Source organism: Odontesthes bonariensis, chromosome 1, assembly GCF_027942865.1.
Source record: "Odontesthes bonariensis isolate fOdoBon6 chromosome 1, fOdoBon6.hap1, whole genome shotgun sequence".
Lineage (NCBI taxonomy): Eukaryota > Metazoa > Chordata > Actinopteri > Atheriniformes > Atherinopsidae > Odontesthes > Odontesthes bonariensis.
Genome location: NC_134506.1, coordinates 12224724 through 12246588, shown reverse-complemented (window position 1 = coordinate 12246588; position 21865 = coordinate 12224724). Strand labels below are relative to the sequence as shown.

The window sequence follows — 21865 nt, the reverse complement described above, 5'->3', positions numbered from 1 at the left end:
AAATCACAAGAGACTAGGTCTGGAGCTCATTCACAAAAAAAAAAAAAAAAAAAAAATTCCTAAAAAAGGTTTTAAGACTAAGAAACACACCGCCTAACTTTAGCAGCTAACAGAACCATGCACCAATTGTATCACAAAGAGACCCTCAGGTGTTGCTATGGTCACTGCTATACAACACCCCCATTCTCTGCAACTACCTTGTTCAGCATTTTATTACCCTGCTATTATTTGTTGTCATGGGTGACATGGATTTCTCTATACAAGTGTGCGTGTGTCATTGGATTCCATATGCCGAGGAGGAAATGCCACTTTTCACATAAACTTCTCTCAGCATGTTTTTAAACTTCTACATTTCCATATCTCTCATCAAATCCATTGCATCTTCCTGAAGCTTTATTGACATGTGCTGAGGTATTGATGGATCCTTTCAACACACAAGCTTTATTTTCATCTGTTTATAAACAACGAAAACTCTAGAAGCTATCGCTAAAACTCACACCCATACAGAACACACCCATCAATTAGAGATCGACAGAGAGAAGCCTTTTAGCAGATGCTTATCTGTGTTTGCATACAGGTTCAGCAATTAGTTTCCTTGTTGCTTTGTGCATTGTGTCACAGAAGCCTGTCGGTCCAGTTCGACAGCAACGCTCTTTGTTTTTTTTTTTTGCTTTCCTTAATGTCTATCTGCTCCTCCACACACCCCTTTTCTCTGCTCCTCTGTCATTAAGCATCTTTTGTGTGAAAGAGAGTTGCAGGATTTCATTTAAAGAGTGTCAGGGCCATCTGTCCCCCCCTCTCTCTGGCTGCAAACAAACGCTGCGTTCGCGTTCTTTAACATTTATTCCTACGGTAAACTAGGGTTGTGCTTAAAATCCAGGTTAAAAACATTTCTTTTCTCATGTGTCTATGCATGAAATCTGCACGGTATCTTTTAACTCATCTTGACTGTTGCTTGTTTTTAAATTCATTTAAATGATTTTATTGGTTTCTCTTTATATTCTTTTATGTATTTTAATGCTTCTTCCACTCCCTGCTGCAATGCTTTTATTTTATGTAAAGCACTTTGAATTGTTTGTACATGAAAAGTGCTATATAAATAAATTTGATTTGATTTGATTTGATTAAAAGACCGAGAAGATAAATTACATTGACAAGTTTAGAAAACAACAAAAAGAGGGGTCAGTTTTCAAGCTTTCAAATAGCATTCTGGAGAGTTTGGATCTGTGGTGGGATCTTCTTATATGACAAGAGGACTGGTGCCAAAGTGTTTTGCATCTACAGCAGGAAACCCTCAGGGCTATCTCCAATGGAATCTATTCAACAGCATCATTACATAAAACTAAATGCTGTTTGACTTACTGTGTGCTTTGGTAGACCTCCACTGAGCTGTTGAGTCCTTCCAGCTGTCCCATCAGTAGCTGCAGGTTGGAGTTTACATAGCTCAACTCCAAAAGTACCATCTCCTTAACCTTGTTGTTGGATGTGGCCCTGCATAGTGTAGAGAGTGCAGAGGTGAAGAAATACAGAGGATGAATAATGGAAGAGGGAATAGAACAAATAGGGAAAAATAATTAAGAAACCATTTGTAATAAAAAATTTAAAAAAAAAAGGAAGGAAGGAAGGAAAAGAAAAAATTCTGCATTTCTTGCCTGTATCCCCACAGATGTAGCCAAACTTTTCTGGAGCTCATTATTAAAACAAGTGCGTGTCTTCTGGTAATCTGGACCACAGACCTGCGTCACTGTGCCCTGCTGTGCACACATGATTTACTGTCCAACACACACAAAAACCCACTCCCTGCTTTGCTGAGTGCTGAGCAGATGTGTCCCTGGACTGGCTGACACATTTGCATGGAGGGTAACTGAATATGGGGCCTCAAACTTCATAATGTCCACAAGTCATTTCATTCTATGTGAGCGTCTGGCTTTGTAAAAATCAGAAATTTATTCTCAGATATTCCTTTGTTGCATTTCCTTGTGAGTGTGTGTGCATGCAGTCGCGCGTCTACACGGGAAAAACAGGTTGGGATCCACTGCATAGCAGAGATAAGGCTTTTCTAATACCTCTGAGGGGGAGGGGGGGGGGGTTAGCGTCCACGTACAAAGCAGCTGGATCCTTTGTGATGAAGAATTTATGTCAGTGTGTGAAAACACAACCTGCAATTCAAGTGCATCTGTAGCGATACAAGAGAACGCTCACAACCCTAGTGGTCTTACTATATCCTTATCTGTGTTTTACAGTGACTCCTAACAAGTTCTCAGTCAGCGGTCACAGTTGGGACACAGACACATACGTACACTTCCCCAAACTAAAGCCGTCAGTCCAGATATGTCTCAGAGTCTGTCTCTTCTCTGTGATTACTCAGGATGTTATTTTTTAACATACGGGATGATGTGTGCTAAATTGTTGTCAAGCAAAACTACTAATAATAAAAACGCTCCACTTCAGGTTAAAGAGCCCAAAGGTACACATGTTCAACCAGGTGAAGGCTTCGGTGGCAAGAGGAGAAAATCATCCAGCTACTCAGCCTCCACAAAAGATACTAACATAACATGGATGCAAGGCCCTGCTTAACGCTAATCCCTTCCCTTCCTTTTGGCCTGCTGATGGCTTTGTGAGGAGGTTTGGTTTGGGAGAAATATTAGGGTTGAGGATGTAGAGGTGCTGTGGTTTGGAGAGAACAGATGCAAACGAGCTCAGAGGCTGTTATTAAAATCTAATTTCAATATCTAATATCATCCTGCAGTGCGTGGGACCCAGACTGTAAGCCAGCAAGTGTGGCCTGACTAAAGTTTTCCTCATCCTCTTTTATGGAAAGGCTGTTTTATGCTTTTGGCAGATTGACAAAGTTTGCAATACTTTTCATTAGGGCCTCTGATCTGAAGAAAGATGAAATTAAATTAAAATGAAAAAATACTTCAATTTATCCCAAAGAGAAATGATATAATAATTAAGATAGCTGGTACTGGGTACTGGCACTAAGATAGGGAGTAGAAGGGGAAGTCTAAAACCACATCAGTGCTTCTCAATAACACCAATGTGAGAGGATTTGCATTCTTTTTTTCTTTAGTAAGTCGTTTTCATTTATACCATCCTCACTCTCACGAGAGAAGAGAACAGAAAACTGGTCTGACCAGACAGACTCCACCTGTTGCTGATCGAGAGAGGAATGCTGAACAAGAGAAAAGAATAAAAAGGAGAAGCTAGAGACTCGGTGGTGGCCAATAACTAACAAGACGACACACACACTCGCTCTACTCAAACAAAACATCACAAGAGGCATGATGTGATAACTGACTGCATGGTTAAAAATAAACTCGGCAATATCTTATTTGATATTGCTCCTTCTTAATCTGTACGACTATAAAGGGTCAATACACAGGTATAAGCCAATGTGCCCGTTTTCTGTCAAATTAGAGTTTGAAATCAAAATGGGCTTTTGATGCGATGAGCAGCAGGTAGGGTGATAACCTTGTTAGAAACAAACACACACATGAAAAAATAAGCGGCAGAATGACACTGAGATTGTGGATGATTTAAGGCCTTAAAAATAAACCTGGGTGCATACCTGGAACTCAGAAATAGATCCAGGATGTTCTCTGGGCTGCAGGTGGGTTGGCTATGTGAGGTACTAGAGGAATGTGAAGGCCTCCGAGGCTACCAGCAGGCTAAGACAGGCCTTCTTAATACACACACACACACACACACACACACTACTGGAGACCATCTTGCAGTGGAATGAAATCAGGTATTACACCAGTAAGTCTTGACACTAGACTACGGTCATAGTTCTGATATCAACTACACACCACCTGTTTGGTTTTTCTCACTAAACACACATGCAAAGTGCTCTTGACGAAGCAACACAGACTATCCGAGTCTCACTGTCATTCTAGTGACAAAAAAAACGGTCCACAGACACTCAGACAAATCACCAGCTGCTAATACGCTGCTGCTGTAGATGTCTCCAGGACCACAATTTTCCATAATAACGCAGACACAGGGAATCAAAACAATAACAGCCATCTGCTTTTATAGCTGTCAAGTACACAGAATGGCATCCTCCCTCACCAGATTATTCCTAACACAAAGGGAGGGAACGGTGATCTTCCAGAGGCAGAGGATGAAGCTACAGTATGTCAAGCAAAAGGTACATGCTTAAAACCTAATGTTTGTCAGCTTCAGACACATTTCTGACAGCAGACCATTAACAGTTCACCGAACTTGACAACATCTGGTATGAGATAAACTATCCTTGTCAAACAAAGAACACGAGATTAACTAATAACTGGCAGTCTTCCACTAAAGCAGCTTCCAGCAGTTTAACAACTGACAGCATTCGTAGAAACACACCGTCCTTTGCCCCTACTCTGGACCTATGTCCCTGAAATACAGCTTTTCGACTTCTTGCCACTATATTTTTCCTGCAAAACTTTATCTAAAAATGACTTGGGAAGGAAAAAAAGAGAAGAAAAAAGTCAAATCTGATCAGCAGGTTCTGTAGCTACAGGCTCTCCCATTCAATATTTTGACTGGAAGCCTAGTTTTGCAACCTAATCAAAATGACAAGTTGAGCACGTACAATTTTCTGAGGTTTCCTGTGAACCACAGATCACAGTGGCTCTTTGTTTCCATGCTACATGGAATGCTCCTCTTTGAGACTGCTATCATGCAATATCATCTGATCCCTGTGATGACAGAATGTCAAAAGAGGTGAAGCCAAACTTGTCAAAAATCGACAAACCAGCTCCAGTTTACCAGAAGTGAACCACAGTGCTGCAACTAACTAACAATACTTTTTTTTTTTACCTGCTTCACGTAACACATGCAAACACAAACCTGGATTTGCACGAGTGTGTTTTTGTTTGACCATAACCTATACTGGATGGCTATTTTTCCTAACACTTTTGCACTCTGGACCGACTCTCACTTTGTGGGAATATTACCAATCATGCTCACAAACAGTGCATCCATATAAAGTGCTGTACGCATGTCTCAGTTTGGTCTTACTTCAGCAGATTCTCGGCTCCGGCCCTCATCCTCATCTGCTTGATGATCTGCTGGTTCAAACCGGCACGCTTATTCTGCAGTTTGCTTCGTCCGGTCTGTGCTAACGGGTTGCAACCCTGGGACAAAGAGATCCAGAAACAAACAAGTCAGCAGAAGATAACATATTCTTAATGGTAAGTGAAAAAACTGCATGAATGACATTTATTACATACTCAGCACAGAACAGATTATGCAGGCAACTGTTGCCCTTCATTTGGCTTTTAGATCTTAAAATTTTGGGAAATCTTCATTACCCAATACAACAATAAAAATTAGGGCTGGGCAATGATTACATTTATTAATCTAATAAATCACATGATTTCCCTGATTAATCACGATTAATCACATTTGTACGCAAAATCCAAAAATGAATTCAAAAGTAGTGTATAGCCTTTAGCATTTAGTTTTATTTTAAATGTACTGCCATATGAATGAAAGTGCCATAACATTTGTTGTGCAAACACACTTTTAACATCAGCATCTTTATGTAGTTTTTATGTAGAAGCCTCGCTCCACTGTCTGTTTCCTTGAATGACTTGCTGCTATCAGTTGTGTGTTTTGCCTTTAAAGCTGCCGTCAGCAACTTTTTTTTAGTCATATTAGCTTGAGCTGTCATGGGATTCTGGAAGTAGAATATTAAATAGGCTGTTTAGGAAAAATCCCGAATTCTGTAGCTCCCTCTGAAGCCTGTAATCGTGCCTGCAAAAATCGAGCGCTCCCGGCTGTTTTTAACCAATCAAGTTAGGTTTATTATTTATCTATTATCTTAGCAGAACAGTCACCAACCACGTCTTCCATGCTGAGCGTGAGTCTGCCCCCAGCTTGTGTGCGCGCACACTGGTGTGAACTCACGTGCACAACCTCGTCCACAGAGGGGGAGGGACCTGAAAGTTGTCGACGGCAGCTTTAAGTGATATTTTAGACTGGAACTACTACGGTGATAAGACAATTCAACTTGGCAGTGTTTACAGAGGACTTTGGTTCTGTCGACTCCGCCGTCTGGAAGAACTTTAAAATGAAAATGGCCGAGTAAAAGTTCCGTACCCTTCTCCATGTTTGGTGGATCCGCCGATTACTTTCTTTTCCGGTTCCGCAGCAGACAGCAACAGACTTTTACAAAATAAAAGCCTATGAGCAACAGACTTTTACAATAATAAAATAACTAATCAAACCTGCGCTAATGCGCGATGAAATATTTATCGGCTTTAAATAATCGATGAGTTAACGCGATAATAACGAGTTAACTCACCCAGCCCCAATAAAAATAAATATAAATTGGATGTGGAGAGGGGGTGCACCTTGTCATAATGTATCAGACTGAACCACATGTTCTCAGTCCATGTTTACACATAATGGCCTGTGTGTGGCTGTGCTGCGTACCCTTGTCCCCAGAAGGAGCACAGGCATACCTGCCTCACTGAGTCAACAGGCTGTCATTCCCTGCAGCACTGATAAACTGGCTCCTGGCCGTCATCCTGACTGACTCAGTGAGCAACAGAGGTGTGGTGTTCAGATTGAAATGAGCAGGGTTACAAAAACCGTGTGATGCAGCGAAACCAGTCAGAACAGTCAACAGTAAAACCAGTTAGTCATTAGTCATTAGCACGGGACACTTAGATATTGTAATTACATTTGTGACAAAAGTTGAAGTCGGCACAATACTTCTTTTCTGACAGACGTGACTGAAAACTGCAACATGTCGATGGGCATTGCAACTGACGTAAGGACCATTTACAGCCCCCATCCCCTGTTAGACAGGACATTTTAAAGTAAAAAAGATGTCAAACTCAGAAAACACTGTTTGAGAAGTCCCACCTGTCAGGAAAAGCGCATGAACACCACATACCAACACCCCTTCTGTTAGCGTGCAGCACGTTATTCTTCTTGTTTACTTTTAATATGTCGTGGAATTCCAGGAGAAAAAAAAAAGTTGATATCAAACTTCGGAGTGAGATTTATTTGTATTCATTTCAGTCATTCTAAATGGTTATGGGTGAGTGCTTTGCCCCTGCCCCACCTGCCAAACCTTTAACATTCCCATCTGAGTCATGCTACGGCTGTTCTTAAAATGAGTGACCAGGCCTGGACAGAGAAGGAGGGACTATGTCGCTCTCACGAACAAATTTCTACACCGCTGCTTGAGTGTTTCATACAAAAGGTCACATTTAACGCAACATTATAATTAGAGTGAAAGGCGCTCTTCTGCTGCCGCAGTGTTGTCAACTTATTTGATCCTGCGCAAACAATTCAGTGACCTGAGAGTTTAATGATTAACCATTTGTACAAATAGTTGCCATGTTTCCAACAACAGAGCTGCATCGGAGCCGTCATTGACAGGAGCTATTTTGAGGATGACGTCAGGATGAAGATGTTAGCATGGGACTGGAGAGGGTGTGTGCTGAATTTCGTATGCCGTCATTCAATCATTACATCTGAAGCAGGGTGTATGCGATGTGTCAAAGAACTAGGGAGTGGCCAGTGGTTGATTGTTACCATGGCAGTAAGTTTCTATTTTCAAACCGTGATGCACAATAAAAGAATGATGCCGTTTTCAGTATTTACATGAACATTCCACATTGTTTGATTGTCAAAGCCTCCAGTGAGTCCACAAACCTGTCAGGGCGACACTGCACCTTTACTTGTGGAGAGCTTTCAAACAGAATCTGACTTTTGTTACTGTATTGCCTCTGAAGAGTGTTGATCAGAAATGACCGAGTGGCCATTTCTTTTTCCCCTCTTTGTAGAACTAACACGGCTTTAAACCAATAGTTTGTCCCTTCAGACCATTTGACATCCTCTTGAGCAACAGACATGCAGAACTTAAACTTACACCTAACCTCTGCTGCCATTCCTGCCAATGCCTTTACGAACCCATACAGTTGCACAGGGAAAGGCCTTCAACTCATGTCTGAACAGTACAGCCTTTCTCTTCAACTATGCAAAACACTTCATTAGAGCAAAAAACACAAAGTCCAGTCCAGCATCATATCCATCAAACTGCAGATCAGTTTGTTGTTGTATAACTGACGGTTCATCAAGAACATGTGGCGTAATTGCTCATGGGATTGCTGGTTGAAACAAGTAGTGATTAAAGACTGCCAATTACCCAAGAGGGGGTTTCAGGCATGACCCAGTTATGGGTTGAAACATCAGTTTGCCCAATATATGTGTGCTCAACATCTATATACTCACACTTCATATGATGGCGTGAATGACGAGGTGGAATTTTTCTATGCTCTGTAAAAGCCTCTACATACTGAATCCAGGGTATGTCCTGACAGACTGGGGTATCTTTTATCCACAATCCAGGAAAAAGAAAAAAATCTAAATTAAGTCAGTATTTCATCACAACGGCATCTCTCATTTGTCCTTTTCTTATGTGAACCCTGCTTTGGGGGAATCTAACAATGTCTCCAAGTGAGGGGAACTCGTCTGGTTTGGGAACCAGGGCACATGTTGTCAATTTGTGTCTGTGGTCTGGCTGAAGGACAGCCTCGGGCCAGATGCTACGTCAATGCTCTAGCTGGCCGAGGAGGATGAGGAGAACAAACATGCAGATTCGGCTCTTTGTGCTGCCATCTTTCCATCCTGCAACCATCCAGTCGGACCTCAGCCAGTTGGATGTGAAACTGTGGATGGCTGGGAAGGAAGCCCCGAACCACGACAGCTCCCTGGAGCATAAGTGGGATCCAGTGAGGCTTTGTAAATTATTAAACTCATTTTCACCCGAGAGAAAGAGGAGCACAAAAAAAAAATGAAAGCAAAGCTCATCTTGGCTCCCACTGGTTAACATTTGTCCAAGAAGTTTCCTAATTGCAAATCACTTTAACATAACAAAATGAGAACAGAAAATTCACTTGCGGTTTAGGTGGACGTGCAAGCCCTTTCGACAGAGAAAGGCCGTGAAAGTGAAAATCACGAATGCTCAAGACTGAGAAATGGAGAAGACAATGTAGAAAGACCTAGTAGGCCAAGGCAATACACAAAAAGGCAACATTTTGTTATTAGGATATGCGGCTTTACAGTCTTCCATCATGTTGTGGCTGTGCCAGGCTCCGACTCCCACTGACCTTTTTATAGACACAGGAAGTGCAGCACAGAGCCTCAATCCAGACAGCGTTCAGAGGGGGATTCAAGAGGATTGAAAGACACAAAGGCTATGCTCAGATGCCCACCTAAATAAGCGAGTCTATGGAAACACTCTGGCTGAGGATACCAGAGCACATGTGGAGCAATGAGACCACAGCATGGCAGACAGGGAGCTCAGTGAAAACACATTAGATAATCAGTCAACCATTGCCAACTGTCTCTCTTGTTACCTAAAACTAGGCAAACAGAGAGCTCTTGAAAGCATTGCAGTCACAAGTATTTGATATGTGAAACTGATCAATTCACTGGCTACTTTACATGATAAGAAGACTTCATTTTAAAACACAGTTAGGAGGATGTGTCCTTTATCTAAGTTTCGATCAAGGTAACCCCGTCACCGACATTTGCATTTCAATCACACCGATGATGACTTTATCTCTTTACTGTAACTGTAAAGATACACTCAACGGTTTAAAAGCTCAAATAAATGGGAGTTGGTGGACTTCTAATATTTTCCCTAATAACAGTGATCAACAATAAAGGGGGCAGCTGAGTAAACGCGTTATTTAACACGAAAAATGAGAACAACACGTTTTGTCTGTGGGCTAATTATACCCAAGCTTACCAGGGATGTAAACAGAGCTTTTAACCATCAATCGCAGCCACACATTTGACAACAAACATGGAACTGATAATCACTGTCCCTTCAGTCTCACCAGCTAAAGCTATTATTAGAGCAGAGGCACACTGCGGCTGTTAATGACACACCGAGAGCGGAAAAGGCTTCAAAAAAGTTCTTCTTCACACCGAGTTTTCAACTTAAATGTTTGTTTCGTTACATGTAACACAATACAAAGTATATTCTAAAGCGCTTAAATTAAAGAGTAAAAATGCCATCATTGTGCGACAGGGATAGAATGAGAAGGCACACGTTCCTCAGGCTCCGTTAAATGTCTTTTTTAATTCTACTTTACCAATCTCCGTCTCTGAAAACATTATTTCAAAAGCTTTAGTCTCAACAGAAAAATGTAAACAAGCTCAACCCCTCATTTTCACCATTTTAACCGTAACATTATGTAAAATGTAGCCTACGTGACTAAGACCAACGCACTTTCAACTACACACCGTCCTGCTAAGTGCGGAGAGACAAAACTCACCTTTTTGAAATAGTTACCGTCTCCTCCGCCGTCTTTAATGCCGTTTGGTAAGAGAGTGTCCGTCATCCTGAAGGGAAACACTCTAAAGGTCTCAGTGAAGAAAACAAGTCAATCAATAAAAATTCGTTACAAAACAAACAGTTCTTATTCAACAGGTGAGTATCCTCTCTCCTCAGACAATGTGACTGCTGCTCTGACTCTACTCCACACGGACGGGGACTTTTCCAGCAAAAACGAAGCTCCGCCCAAACGACTGAAACAAGATAAGAAAAGAGGAGCGCGTGGGCGTTGACAACCTAAAAAAGTCACCGGAAGGCACCTGTTTCATTCAGGTGATGTGTGCCACTTTATTGAGACGGTAAGATATGACACATGAAAAAAACACTAAGGTGAATGTCAAAGAATTTCGTTTTTTTTAATCAACAAGCGCTAAAGTCAACTGTTGAAGTAGCTGGAGCCCCAGTTAGCCTCGTTTTGTTAAGGAAATTAGTTTTATGCGAATAGCATGGGCGGGCTAATCAAAAACCAACAGGTTGTGTTAAAAGCCATTTTATATTGATTGTACGACTTACAGTTGAAATATACGCATTATTGCGAAAAAACAAAGTTTGATAGAAAAGCCAGTCATTGGAATGTAACTAGGCTACAAAATAATATTGAGACATTTTAGCTAAAGTTTGCTAAAGAATGATTAGTTAAATGCCCATCATCTGTCGAACCTAAAGAAATATTCACCTTCAATGTGGTCTTTAGTTGAATTAAACCATATCAAAAGTATTCAAACTAAAACTTTATTTTCCCAGTTTCTGTTGTGCTTTTCCAGAAAATGGTAGGCTACATGTGTCCTGGTTGAACAAAAATATGCAAAATGGCTTCTTCCTCACAAACACCATAATGACCATTCTGTCTTGGCATTGCTTCTCTTAATAAACTACTTTGAAATTTTCCTGGTGAACTTTAAAAAAAAAAAAAAAAGTTTAAGTTGCCAAACTACAGACTGACAAGAGAAAGACAGGTGGTGTTAAAGAGATGCAAACAAAACAGCTCTGTGAAAGTAAAGAAATGTAGTTTTCAAGTGCATTTTTACGTGGTTGTCTGACCTCAGCAGCGAGGTGACCTGTGTTTCAGCTGATAAGGCTTTAAGTTGATTTCTGTGTTCTTGTGTTGAACTTAATCCATAACTTCCTAAATGTTTGTCAGTGCCTTGTTTAAAAGCACTTCAATAGGTTTTATTGTTAATTATTTTGTTGAAATAAGAACAGCCGTGTGCTTTTGTGTATCTGCCTAGGGTTAGGGTAAGCATGGTGGATTTCTGTTAGTGGAGGAGGTAGTTGTTAATGCCAGGAGGATTATTAACTAAACCGAGGTGAAACCAGGGAATTGGTCTTTAAACTAGGCCAAATCTATCTTTATCTGGGATATTTCTGCATATGAAAGACGGAGCTTATTGGAACAACTTTTTAAACTTGGCCTGTAACATCTTCAGTGTACTGACAGGGAATTTTGTAAATGTAACACAGTAATGTGTTAGGACTCGGTGGGCTTTACTTAATCATGATTCATCAAGTCTCTGAAGGTTTGAAACGATGCACCTCAAGAGTTCAGTTAGTGGTGAAGATTGGTGGCCAGTTGGGTTAAGATCCAGCAACTGCAAAGGCTGTAGCGTGTGATGCAGAGCATTTTAATTTTCAACAAACCCTAAGGGACTCCCTTGCCCTCGCATGCAGCATAGTGAGCCACCAGATCTCCCCACCGTACAGCATGTCAGTTCAAATTGTAACTGACAGTTCCCTCTTGTCAGGTGTCTCACCTTACACCAAGACCACTCGGTGGATGTTGCAATCTTGTACGATGGGTCAGGCTGGATTAATAATTTCCCTTTGGGATAAATAAAGTATTTATTTATTAGGATGGACTGGCATGTACATATTAAACATTCTAAGCTTAAGACATTTGCATTGTTGGTAGATCCCATTAATCCACTCGGGTAGCATTTGCCATGTGTGCATTTTGAGGTTTGTTTCGTGAATTTTGAATTTGGTATCGCTCAGAAATAAGGAGCAAACTGTTTCTTAGTTTTTGGAAATGTTCATATGAATACTACATGTTTATGTCCCTTCTTGTAGTTGACAACTTTGCCCACTAGATGGGACTAGAGGTCTGTATCTGAATATTGGAGTATCATTTATTTTTCGCTGGGATCTGATGTTTTCTATGGCATTTGTTGTTTTTCCCAATGATTTCTGCAGTATAGAGCACAGATTGATCCTCTGATGTGATTATTTATTTCATAAAAGTTGCTGAAAAATTGAGCTTTTCTCTGTCCATGAATCCTCATTTATCTTCTCCACAGTTTGAAAAAAATCTCTACTTTATCTTAAATATATGACTTCAAAGAATTTTTCAACCATTTGATATCTTATTAATAACAAATAAAACCATTTATGATTGACCTCCTCTTTTTATTCTGAAAGTTTAAGTGTTTAGAGATGTCATGGTCTGGAAAACAAATGCTTGACAGATGACCCGAATGAGCCATTAACCCACATATGACTGAGAACCTGGAATTTTTTACTCAAAACAAATGCTGTTACTAGAATTAATCAAAATCATTCAATTAAAAAGTTATTCAAAGAGGCTTTTGATTATTAGTGGACAAGTTTATAATGTTTCTCACTATACACAAATAAAGAGACTCATGTACGCATCAGTTGGTAGCAGGTGTCACACTTTTTACAGATTGACAAGTTCACAACAGATGCATTGGGGGGGAGTAAACGGCAGGGTTTGTTCACATTGATGCAAAATCTAAAGTGTTGGTTTAGGGCAAAGCTAAAAGGCCCTGGTGGTTATAACTGTAAAGCCACTTTGAAACTGTAATCGCAGATGTCTGATCTGTGGTTAAGGGGGGGAAAACAAAAAAAACTGAGTAACATTTTTCATTCACAGCATTTTGGACAGTGAGCACCTGTTACCAACACTGTGATGTACCTTAAATGTTCCAGGGTTTTAGCTTGGCTTTCTTGTGAGAGGTTTTACATTTTTAAAGTGTGGTTAAAAATGTCAAATATTTTAGTATATTGAGGACGACATCTGAAGCGGCTCTTATTAGCTGTAGTAAACAGAGGTGCAGTGAACTGAGGGTGCTTTGGCTTTCCAGTCATTTCCCCTTCTTCTCACAAAGAGGCACAAAGCTGATTGTAAGTGAACTGCTTCCCGGCTGCTTTTCTAAAGGCAGAGGGGGTACGACCATGAACAACGGCCACCGACGTTCAACCCCCGGCCCAACAGGAAGTGCTGTTGGGTTGCTATGCAGCTCTGCTCCCAAACTGCAAGAACTCTGGGTTGCCTGTTAACAAATGGTATGTGGTGTAGGCAGTATGGTAGACTGTTTGAGCAGCCACTCCAGAAGCTCTACAGTAAGAATAGATTTAGGGTGGGATAAACGAGAGATTGAAACAGAATGGTAGTTTGTTCCTGGCAGCAGAGTAGTTGTTAGGTTCGTGGCCTCTTCTTTTCTCCTCAGGTCTTGCTTTACTTATCCCTACTTTCTGCTTTCCCTGACCACTGATTTCCCTCCTCTCATTTCTCTAATATTTTGTTGCTTTGTGGTTCTCTTTGCTTCATCCCTCACGTCTTTAAATCTGCAAGCTTACATCCACATCTGTCCAGAATCGTCATATATGGAGGGAAAGCTTACCCTATTAGTCTATACCTGTTGGTGACAATTTTCATAGTTGGTTTATGAATGATCTAGTTGTGTATAAGAATATTTTGTGACGTTGCAGGCGTCATAATCTTAACTCTTACCACTTAATTGTTGTTGGTTTACCCTCAAATTAAATTGGGCATTTTGGACAAATTTGAAGAAATTCCCCCTAGGTGTTACCAAGAGACTGTTTTCACAATAAGGGAGGGACAGATATAGACATCCCTTAACTAAAACTTGTAAAATGTTTTCTTTGAACGACTAAAACTAAATCAATGTCCAAGTCATTATACAAGACAGAAGATCAAATTTGACTTGGTGCTTCCCATATGCCTTAAAGGGATAGTTCGCCTCTTTTGACATGAAGCTGTATGACATCCCATACTAGCAATATCATTTATGAACATTGACTTATCCCCTGCTGCGTCCTGTGAGCCGAGTTCCAGCCTCGTTTTGGCGTTGACAAAGGTAGTCCGGCTAGTTGGCTGGGGGCACAAAAATAAAGCGTTTTGCTTCTCAAAACAATATGTGTTCAAAAGAGTGATACATTTGCATCACAAAATCGTTGTCCAGGAAAAAGTCAGACCTCACAATCGCTTGGCGCTATTTTCTCTCCCTTTGTATCACTGCCTGCTGTGTAGACCGTGCAGACCGAGCAGTCCCCTGCTTCCAAGCAGGTGCGGCTATCGGCAGGTGGCTGCACGCATTGATATGTCAAAAGAGGCAAACTATCCCTTTTTAAAGTTTCATCCTTTTGTGTCCTTTTATAAAAAACAAAGCATATATATATATATATATATATATATATATATATATAAAAAAAAAATAACAGATGGAATCCCAATAGAATTTGAAATTATTCAGTTTTCTGTTTCTTTGGCCAACAGCTAATGGCATCAAATTGTGATTGAAAATCAACTCATTTAATGTTGCTCAGCTGTAATAAAATCCTGATTATTTTTTTTTTTTTTTTTTTACTGAGCACAGCATCATCTGACAAAATGTCCGACCATCTAACTTAAAGACATCTGTGCCGGCCGGGACTTCTGCTGTACTTGCAGATACGATCTGTCACAGAAGAAGTTAGAAGCATCTTGAACATTTTCCTCCCACCCAGTCCACTGCGTCGAACATATTTTGGTAAATGTTGGTTCCCGCTCAAGTATGAATTGGAAGACTGAAATTGCCATTATATACTAAATACACAAAAATAAATTAACATGCCAACAAATGCTGCTAAAATCAAGCAAAGACTATTTGATTTTTATCAAATCATTTTTTGTTCATTTGTTTGTCAATTCAAAGTTTTACCCCTGAACTTTATCAAATCCGATTGATTTAGAAATCACAGTTAGAACGAGCACATGTGCATAACTTCAACAACACTAACACAATCGCAGTAAAACCAAAACGCAAAAGTATTTAGCATTTTTCCTTCTATTTATTTTCCTAATCCTGATTTATTTGTTATTTCGAGTCATTTTCAATTTTTTTTTTTTTTTTTTTTTTAATGAAATCATTTGCATTTCTCTTCATAAATGAATGTGCTTCTCTTATTTCCCACTTAGCATTTTCTCTACCTATTTATTCCCCTGTTTATTTTGAGGTTTCCTGTCTCACTAAAAGTCAAAAAGTTTATATTTGAGTTCTCTTGTTGCACCAAACTATTAGGCAGACGAGCATTATTAATGCATGTGTGTTTTGGTTTCTGATTACTGTGTTAAATTAATCCTGGGAACAGTTTAGTGTGAAATGCGAAGGATCAACAGTGAGGCCCGGACTGTGGTGGGCACATCATGGGCTTACATTTCCTGATGTTTCACTACTGTACTGTGCTACAGTTGGCTTGGAACTGGGAGATTCATTCCATTGATGTGGAGTAGATTGGTGTCTGCAGGATACGTTAAATGTTTTATTTATTTTGGTTTTCCAGCTCATGCACAGCTGGTGTTAGGGATGTGCAAAATAATCGTCATGACGATGCATCGCGATTCTAATTTTCGCGATCTACTGCATCGATTCTGGACGCCAAGTATCGATTATTTAAAAAAAAAAAATAATAATTTTTTTTTTTTTTTTTATGCCTTTAATGATAGGACACATGCAATTGATGCATTTCGCTTCAAGGGATGTTTGCAATATATGTATATATTTTTTATAGTTTTATAAAGCCTATGCAGTTTTTTTTGTCTGTACTGATCATCCCTATTTTGTTATTTTAAGTTTTATAAATCCTATGCACTTTTTGTGATGAGTGTGTCCAGTAATATATTTTTTAATGGCAATACCTCCAAAAGTTGTTTCAATAAATACAGTTATGAATTGATTTGCTTTGAGTTATGTATCAATTGAAGACACTATCCAGATCATACACAGCCAGTCAGCCACTGGTAATGGCTGTATTTTTTTTTTTTTTAAGTATGTTCAGTGAAAGTATCGCAATAATTCACGTATCGTGATGCATCGTGATAGAATCGCATCGTGGCATGTGAATCGTGATTCGAATCGAATCGTGACTTCTTTGCCAATACCCACCCCTAGCTGGTGTGTTTGTAGTGGTCACAACAAACTGGAGGGCAAAGGACATCTACACAGCCTTGTGATTCTCTGCTGACAACATCTTCTCCACCTCCTATATTTACTAATATAAGGAAAGTATATTACTGTCCTTGGAGTAAAGCGAGCTGAACCAAAACATCAAAAGGTCACACGTAACAGTTACATTTTGTTTTTCCTCATATTTATTTGATTGAAGCAGTATTTTCATACATTGGCATATTTTTCATCAAACTTTAATGTTTACTTCTGAGCCTTCACAACCTAAATTTTTTTTAAAAATGAGTGTTTTATTTTTTCTTGTTTACTATTGGTAAACCCTACGGAACTGTTGTCTTTTAGATTGCAGTGAGATAAAATGGCTCCTGGTGTAAACCTTTACTTGTACATAGAAACGAGAACTTTATTGGATTCAGCATCTGTTTGAGTATCACATAAGATACGCCTAGGAAAAGTTTTCCATAGGTTTATCAACACAGATCCTTTAGCTCATCCCTTTGTGCACCTCCAACCTTTACTTTTTGCTCCTTTTCCCTGCTTATTCTCCCTCCTTTATTCACCTCTTTTCTACCCCCCCTCTTGCTGCTGTTGCATTTGTCCCGTGCACCTTCACTCCTCTTTTCACCTTCTTCCTCACCCTCTCCTCTTTCCCCTCCTTCTGCCACACAGGGATGCTGTGATCCATTTGTTTACATCACAACTCCACCCCTTATGCCACTGCAGTACTTTGGCTATTTTCCTGCTCTGTCTCTCCTCTTCCTCATCCCCTCCTGCAATCACACTGAAGCCAGTGTTTCAGCCTGCCTTCCTGTTGCCAACAAAGCATCTCCTCTCTTTGTCGGGGCCTCCTTTTGGAGAGGGAGGCTGGCCTCCAAGTTAATTGTGCATTCGTTAGAGTTTGCCTGCCGCAACTTAACAACTTAACTCCTTAAACTGTAAATGAAGTTGTGTGTGTGTGTGTGTGTGTGTGTGAGTGTGTGTGAGAGAGAGATGGAGAATGAGGGACAGTGTATTTAAAAAAATAAATAAATTCAGTTTGTCATTTTAGACTAAGTTTGGAGTCGGGTCTTCACGCTCTGTGTTCTCAATAAATGTTGGTTAACTAAAGACATCCACCTTAATATAAAAAATGCAAGGGAAGTTGGGAGTATGTCATTTTTCTTCATAAATGGGTAAAAATTTGTAGTGGAGTAGAATTTTGAGAACATGACTTGCTCAGGGATCCACCTCATCAAACAACAGAGTTTGTTTGAGGTGGAGCAGAAGTGGTGATAAGTGGAAGTTTTTGAGAGACAATTTCATAGAAAGGAGGTCACTGGAGCAGCTGCTGGGTTGATGAGGTGGCACGAGCCACTTTTTTCCAAGTAAACAGGGCGAGCCTCTCAGAGAAATCAGGGATATCTGTGGGATGATCGGGAGGATCTGAAGAATCAAAATCCCTGAATTAGCTCAATTGTCTAAGTCAGTTACCTCCATGAAATAGGAGGCGTTTGTCGTGGTAACCTGATCTGTGAAGGCCCTGCCAAACGAGTATAGCAAGTCACTTCATACAGGGCCAACCCTCGCTCAGTCTTCTGTGATCTACTTCTCTGGTTTACTAACTGTAAATGTTATTTCAATGAAGAAAAACCAGAAGAGACAAGAATTCTATGCACTGTGTAACCATATCCACAAATGTTACTCGCTGAATTTATTTGAGTATGTAAATTTTTTTTTTTTTTTTTTTTGCAGTCTATGATTTTTGATTGTAACTCTTTTCTGTTTATTACATTTTAAAGCCACTAAAGTAGCTCTTTCTTTCCATTTAACCAGCATGTCTGCAATCCTCATTAAAGTAAACAATCCTTAAATAAGAACATGTTTTAAGAAAAAAAATCAATGCAGTTGTTTAAAACAATTTCTAAATAATTTGCTAGTTTTTCTGTCTTCCCACCACTTTACTGGTTTTGTTCCACATTAGTTTTACCCTCTCTCCTTCTTCAACTTGAATTAATTGCACAATTTTGCTCAGTAGAGGGTCAGTTCCGACAGGGACAGACTGCAGCGAGCTGTGCTCTCCGCTGAGAAGGTGATCGGCTGCAGCCTCCCATCTATCCATGACCTGCACGTCTCCAGGACTATGGGGCGAGCAGGTGGGATCACAGCTGACCCTTCTCTATTTGCACCACTCCCCTCGGGCAGGAGGCTTCGGTCCATTCGGAACAGAACCTCCCGTCACAAAAACAGTTTTTTCCCCCTTGCAGTTGGACTTATGAACACTTCATAATCACCTCATAACCTGCCCCAGTCACTTTACCATCATTAAAATTGCACTAATGAAGCTGCACTGTTGTTGCTCTGTATATTGGATACTGTGTATTGTTGTACACACCTTGTACATTTTATATTCATATATTTTTATTCTTTATTTTTTATTATTATATCCTATGTTACATGTTTGCACCTTACGCTGCAGCAAATTCCTAGTTAGTGAACACTGTTCACTAACAATGGCAATAAAACGGATTCTGAACAAAATCAACCCCAGCCTGTAAGTATCACATTTTATTTTGTTTTAAATGTGTGTTGTGCCATATTCCTGTTGTAAGAATTGCACGTTAGCTCTGGCTTGTTCATCTAAAGGGAATGAGCTTTCTTTTCAGTCAGTGTATTACTCTATAGCTCTGTTTTCAGTGAGAGCAAGGGCAGCCAATCAAACAACGGCAACCGAATAGCGCCAACACCTACCTGCATTTCATAATGAGGTTGCCAGATAAGCTCTGAAACGACGCCAATAAGGGCAAACGACGCATTCTAAACCCAGGATAGTAACATAGCTGTTTCAGAGAGCCTTTTAGGGAGGTTCTGAGCCATTACAGACCCAACCAATTTTTTTTGGGCTACATATCACACCATAGAACAAGGATTAATGCCCCATTCAACCTTTCTCTATCACCTTTTAAGAAAATAGAAAAGTTAAAACAAAAAAAATAACTTTTTTTTTTTTTTAACAGTGCAGTAATATTCATGTTAACTCTATTGGAGGTAAAATATTAAACTATGCAGTGCAAAACTCAACCCTTGCAGTAGTCATAAGTCATGTTTGAGCCTTTATTGGACACAATTACTTCTCTTATCAATTTCATTGCAGAAAACTTAAATCTAAAATCTGATCTAGCAGCTCACTCAGAAAACGTTGGGATAGAGGTAAAGAAGACAGGTTTATTATAGAATATAAAAGTCACCCTTTTCTGGAAGATTCTACAATCCCAGATTAATGGTGACAGGTAAGGGTGTCAGGAGCATCGAACAAAGGCTTCGTCTCTGAGTAAAGACTTCATGGATCAGTCTGAAAACAATGTCTAGCAATGTGAAATTGCAAAGAATTTTTTCTTTACGGTTTATAATATTGTTAAAAGATTTAGGGAGTCTAGAGAAGTTTCCTTGTATACAGGACAAGGATGAAAACCACTGTTGGATGTGCGTGACCATCAAATCCTCAGGCGGCAGGTATGATGACTAAAATGGTAGAAAAGACTAAATTGGATAGACCATTATGATTTGAGTTGGAATAGAACCACATTTTCACTTCCAGTTTTATTAGTGTGATCCCTAATGTACACAGAAATGGATATTGTTCTGGAGTAAAAATCAGATTTATTGACAAAGCGTATCTAAATCAACCACAGTCAACAATAATAAAATGATTAGAAAAAAAACATGCATTTAATGCCAGGGAGAACAATTAGGAGTCTTACTGCTGAATTCTGTCCCAGCTGCAGATGGTACAAAAAAAAGATAGGCTGGTGCCCAAGAACAGACGTTACATTAGTCCATGCTTGAGGTGATTAAGGGTGTTTATAACTAGTGTCTTGTAGTTGTTATCAGAAAAGATTGATTTCAGTTTGGCTTAATTGGGGAAAAAAACAACTTTTTGCCTTTCTCTGTCAAATTTCACATCAGGAAAAAATGACTTCCAAATTCCTGTCCTGGGTCTTAAGATTGAAAGCCAATGGCCCTAAGAGGCTATCATTTAACAGGAGGCAGCTGTTTGCCCTCCAGCTTATCACCTCTTTAAGACCTATTTAAATGGATGTGAACCGGTGTGGACTACTCGGGACTTGAGAGCAGGTTGGTTTGTGACCCATCTGCGTAGCAATGAAATTTCATACTGTACTTGCAGGAAGTAGAACTCATCTGAAGCAAATATGGTGCGAATAAAACTGGTTCCAAAATGGACTGTTCTGTTAAGTAGGAGGTAACAAATGTGTGTACAGAACAAACAAACAAACAACAACCAAAAAAAAACTAGCTTCTATTGCTTGAATATGGTTGGAGCTGTCTGGATCACTCTCTTATTCAGAAAAAACACAACAAGCAGTACAGAATCGACTCTTATTCTGAGATGAGACTGCTGGGTTAGGGTTAAAACTCCTGTTAGCCACACCAACAATATACTATTGTACCCTGCATGACAATCTTACGGTTGTCAACCATGTCAAAAGCTAGAATAAGATCCAAAAGACTTGAGGAGCAGGTCATTGGAGACTGACTGAGATGTTTCCAAGATATTATTGTTGTGTATAGTAATTCAGACCTGATTTTTCTAAGTTGTTCTTTTTAATGTAAGGTTGTATTTGTGCATGTAGAGGATGGGACAGTTCCATTAATAAGACATCTATTTATATTAGGAGTAGGCCTAACGGAAATCCAACAGGCTCCGAAGCTTCTTTTAAAAACTGCGTCGTAATGATGTCCAGAGCGTAGTTGGTGAAGACTAGAACTTTATTGAAATGTTGTTGAAAGCAAATGGGTCTATACTCCAGGGGAAACGTCACACTCTGTGTTTGTGGCACATTTTGTCTAATTGGTACGAGTATGATGTTTTCTCAGGAACACCCTTGGGCTTAACACAAATGAATTGTTGGTAAATCAATAACTGAACAGCTACAGTTTAGGTTTGGTTGATGTAATACTCGTGTACTAGAATTACATGAGATGAGATTTTTGAAGTCCTTCCATTTGTTAGAATTGTCAATGCAGATGATTGTTATTAGAACTGAGATGAAAGTAAGTCCACTGAACAGTGCATTCTCACTTCTTTTTAAAGCACTGATCTAATCGGACTCGCCATATACAAACATCCACGTAGGTGTGTAGTAAATAACTGCTGTGAGCGCTTTCTCTTGCCAGTCTCATCTTTTTAAATCCTGGTAGCTGCAGTTATTTCCCCATCAGGCAACTTGATGTAAAAATCTAAATACTTTCAATGGCAAACTGTCAAAAATGTAAACTAGGCTATTTACTATTTGTAAATAAGACA

At 39.7% G+C, this 21865-nt stretch overlaps 1 protein-coding gene across 2 annotated transcripts in view; it reads right to left on the bottom strand.

Annotated features, from left to right (window-relative positions):
• The window catches only part of rhpn2 (rhophilin, Rho GTPase binding protein 2), a 29594-nt gene extending 19088 nt beyond the window's left edge, over nucleotides 1–10506 (bottom strand). For both annotated transcript variants that reach the window (XM_075472348.1, XM_075472421.1), the window contains exons 1-3: nucleotides 10299–10506; nucleotides 5014–5129; nucleotides 1363–1491 (exon numbers count right to left, since the gene is read on the bottom strand). In XM_075472348.1, coding sequence (XP_075328463.1) covers nucleotides 1363–1491; nucleotides 5014–5129; nucleotides 10299–10364 — 311 coding nt within the window. In that variant the 5' untranslated portion in view covers nucleotides 10365–10506. The remainder of the gene's footprint in view (nucleotides 1–1362; nucleotides 1492–5013; nucleotides 5130–10298) is intronic.
• Between the last annotated feature and the right edge of the window lie 11359 nt (nucleotides 10507–21865).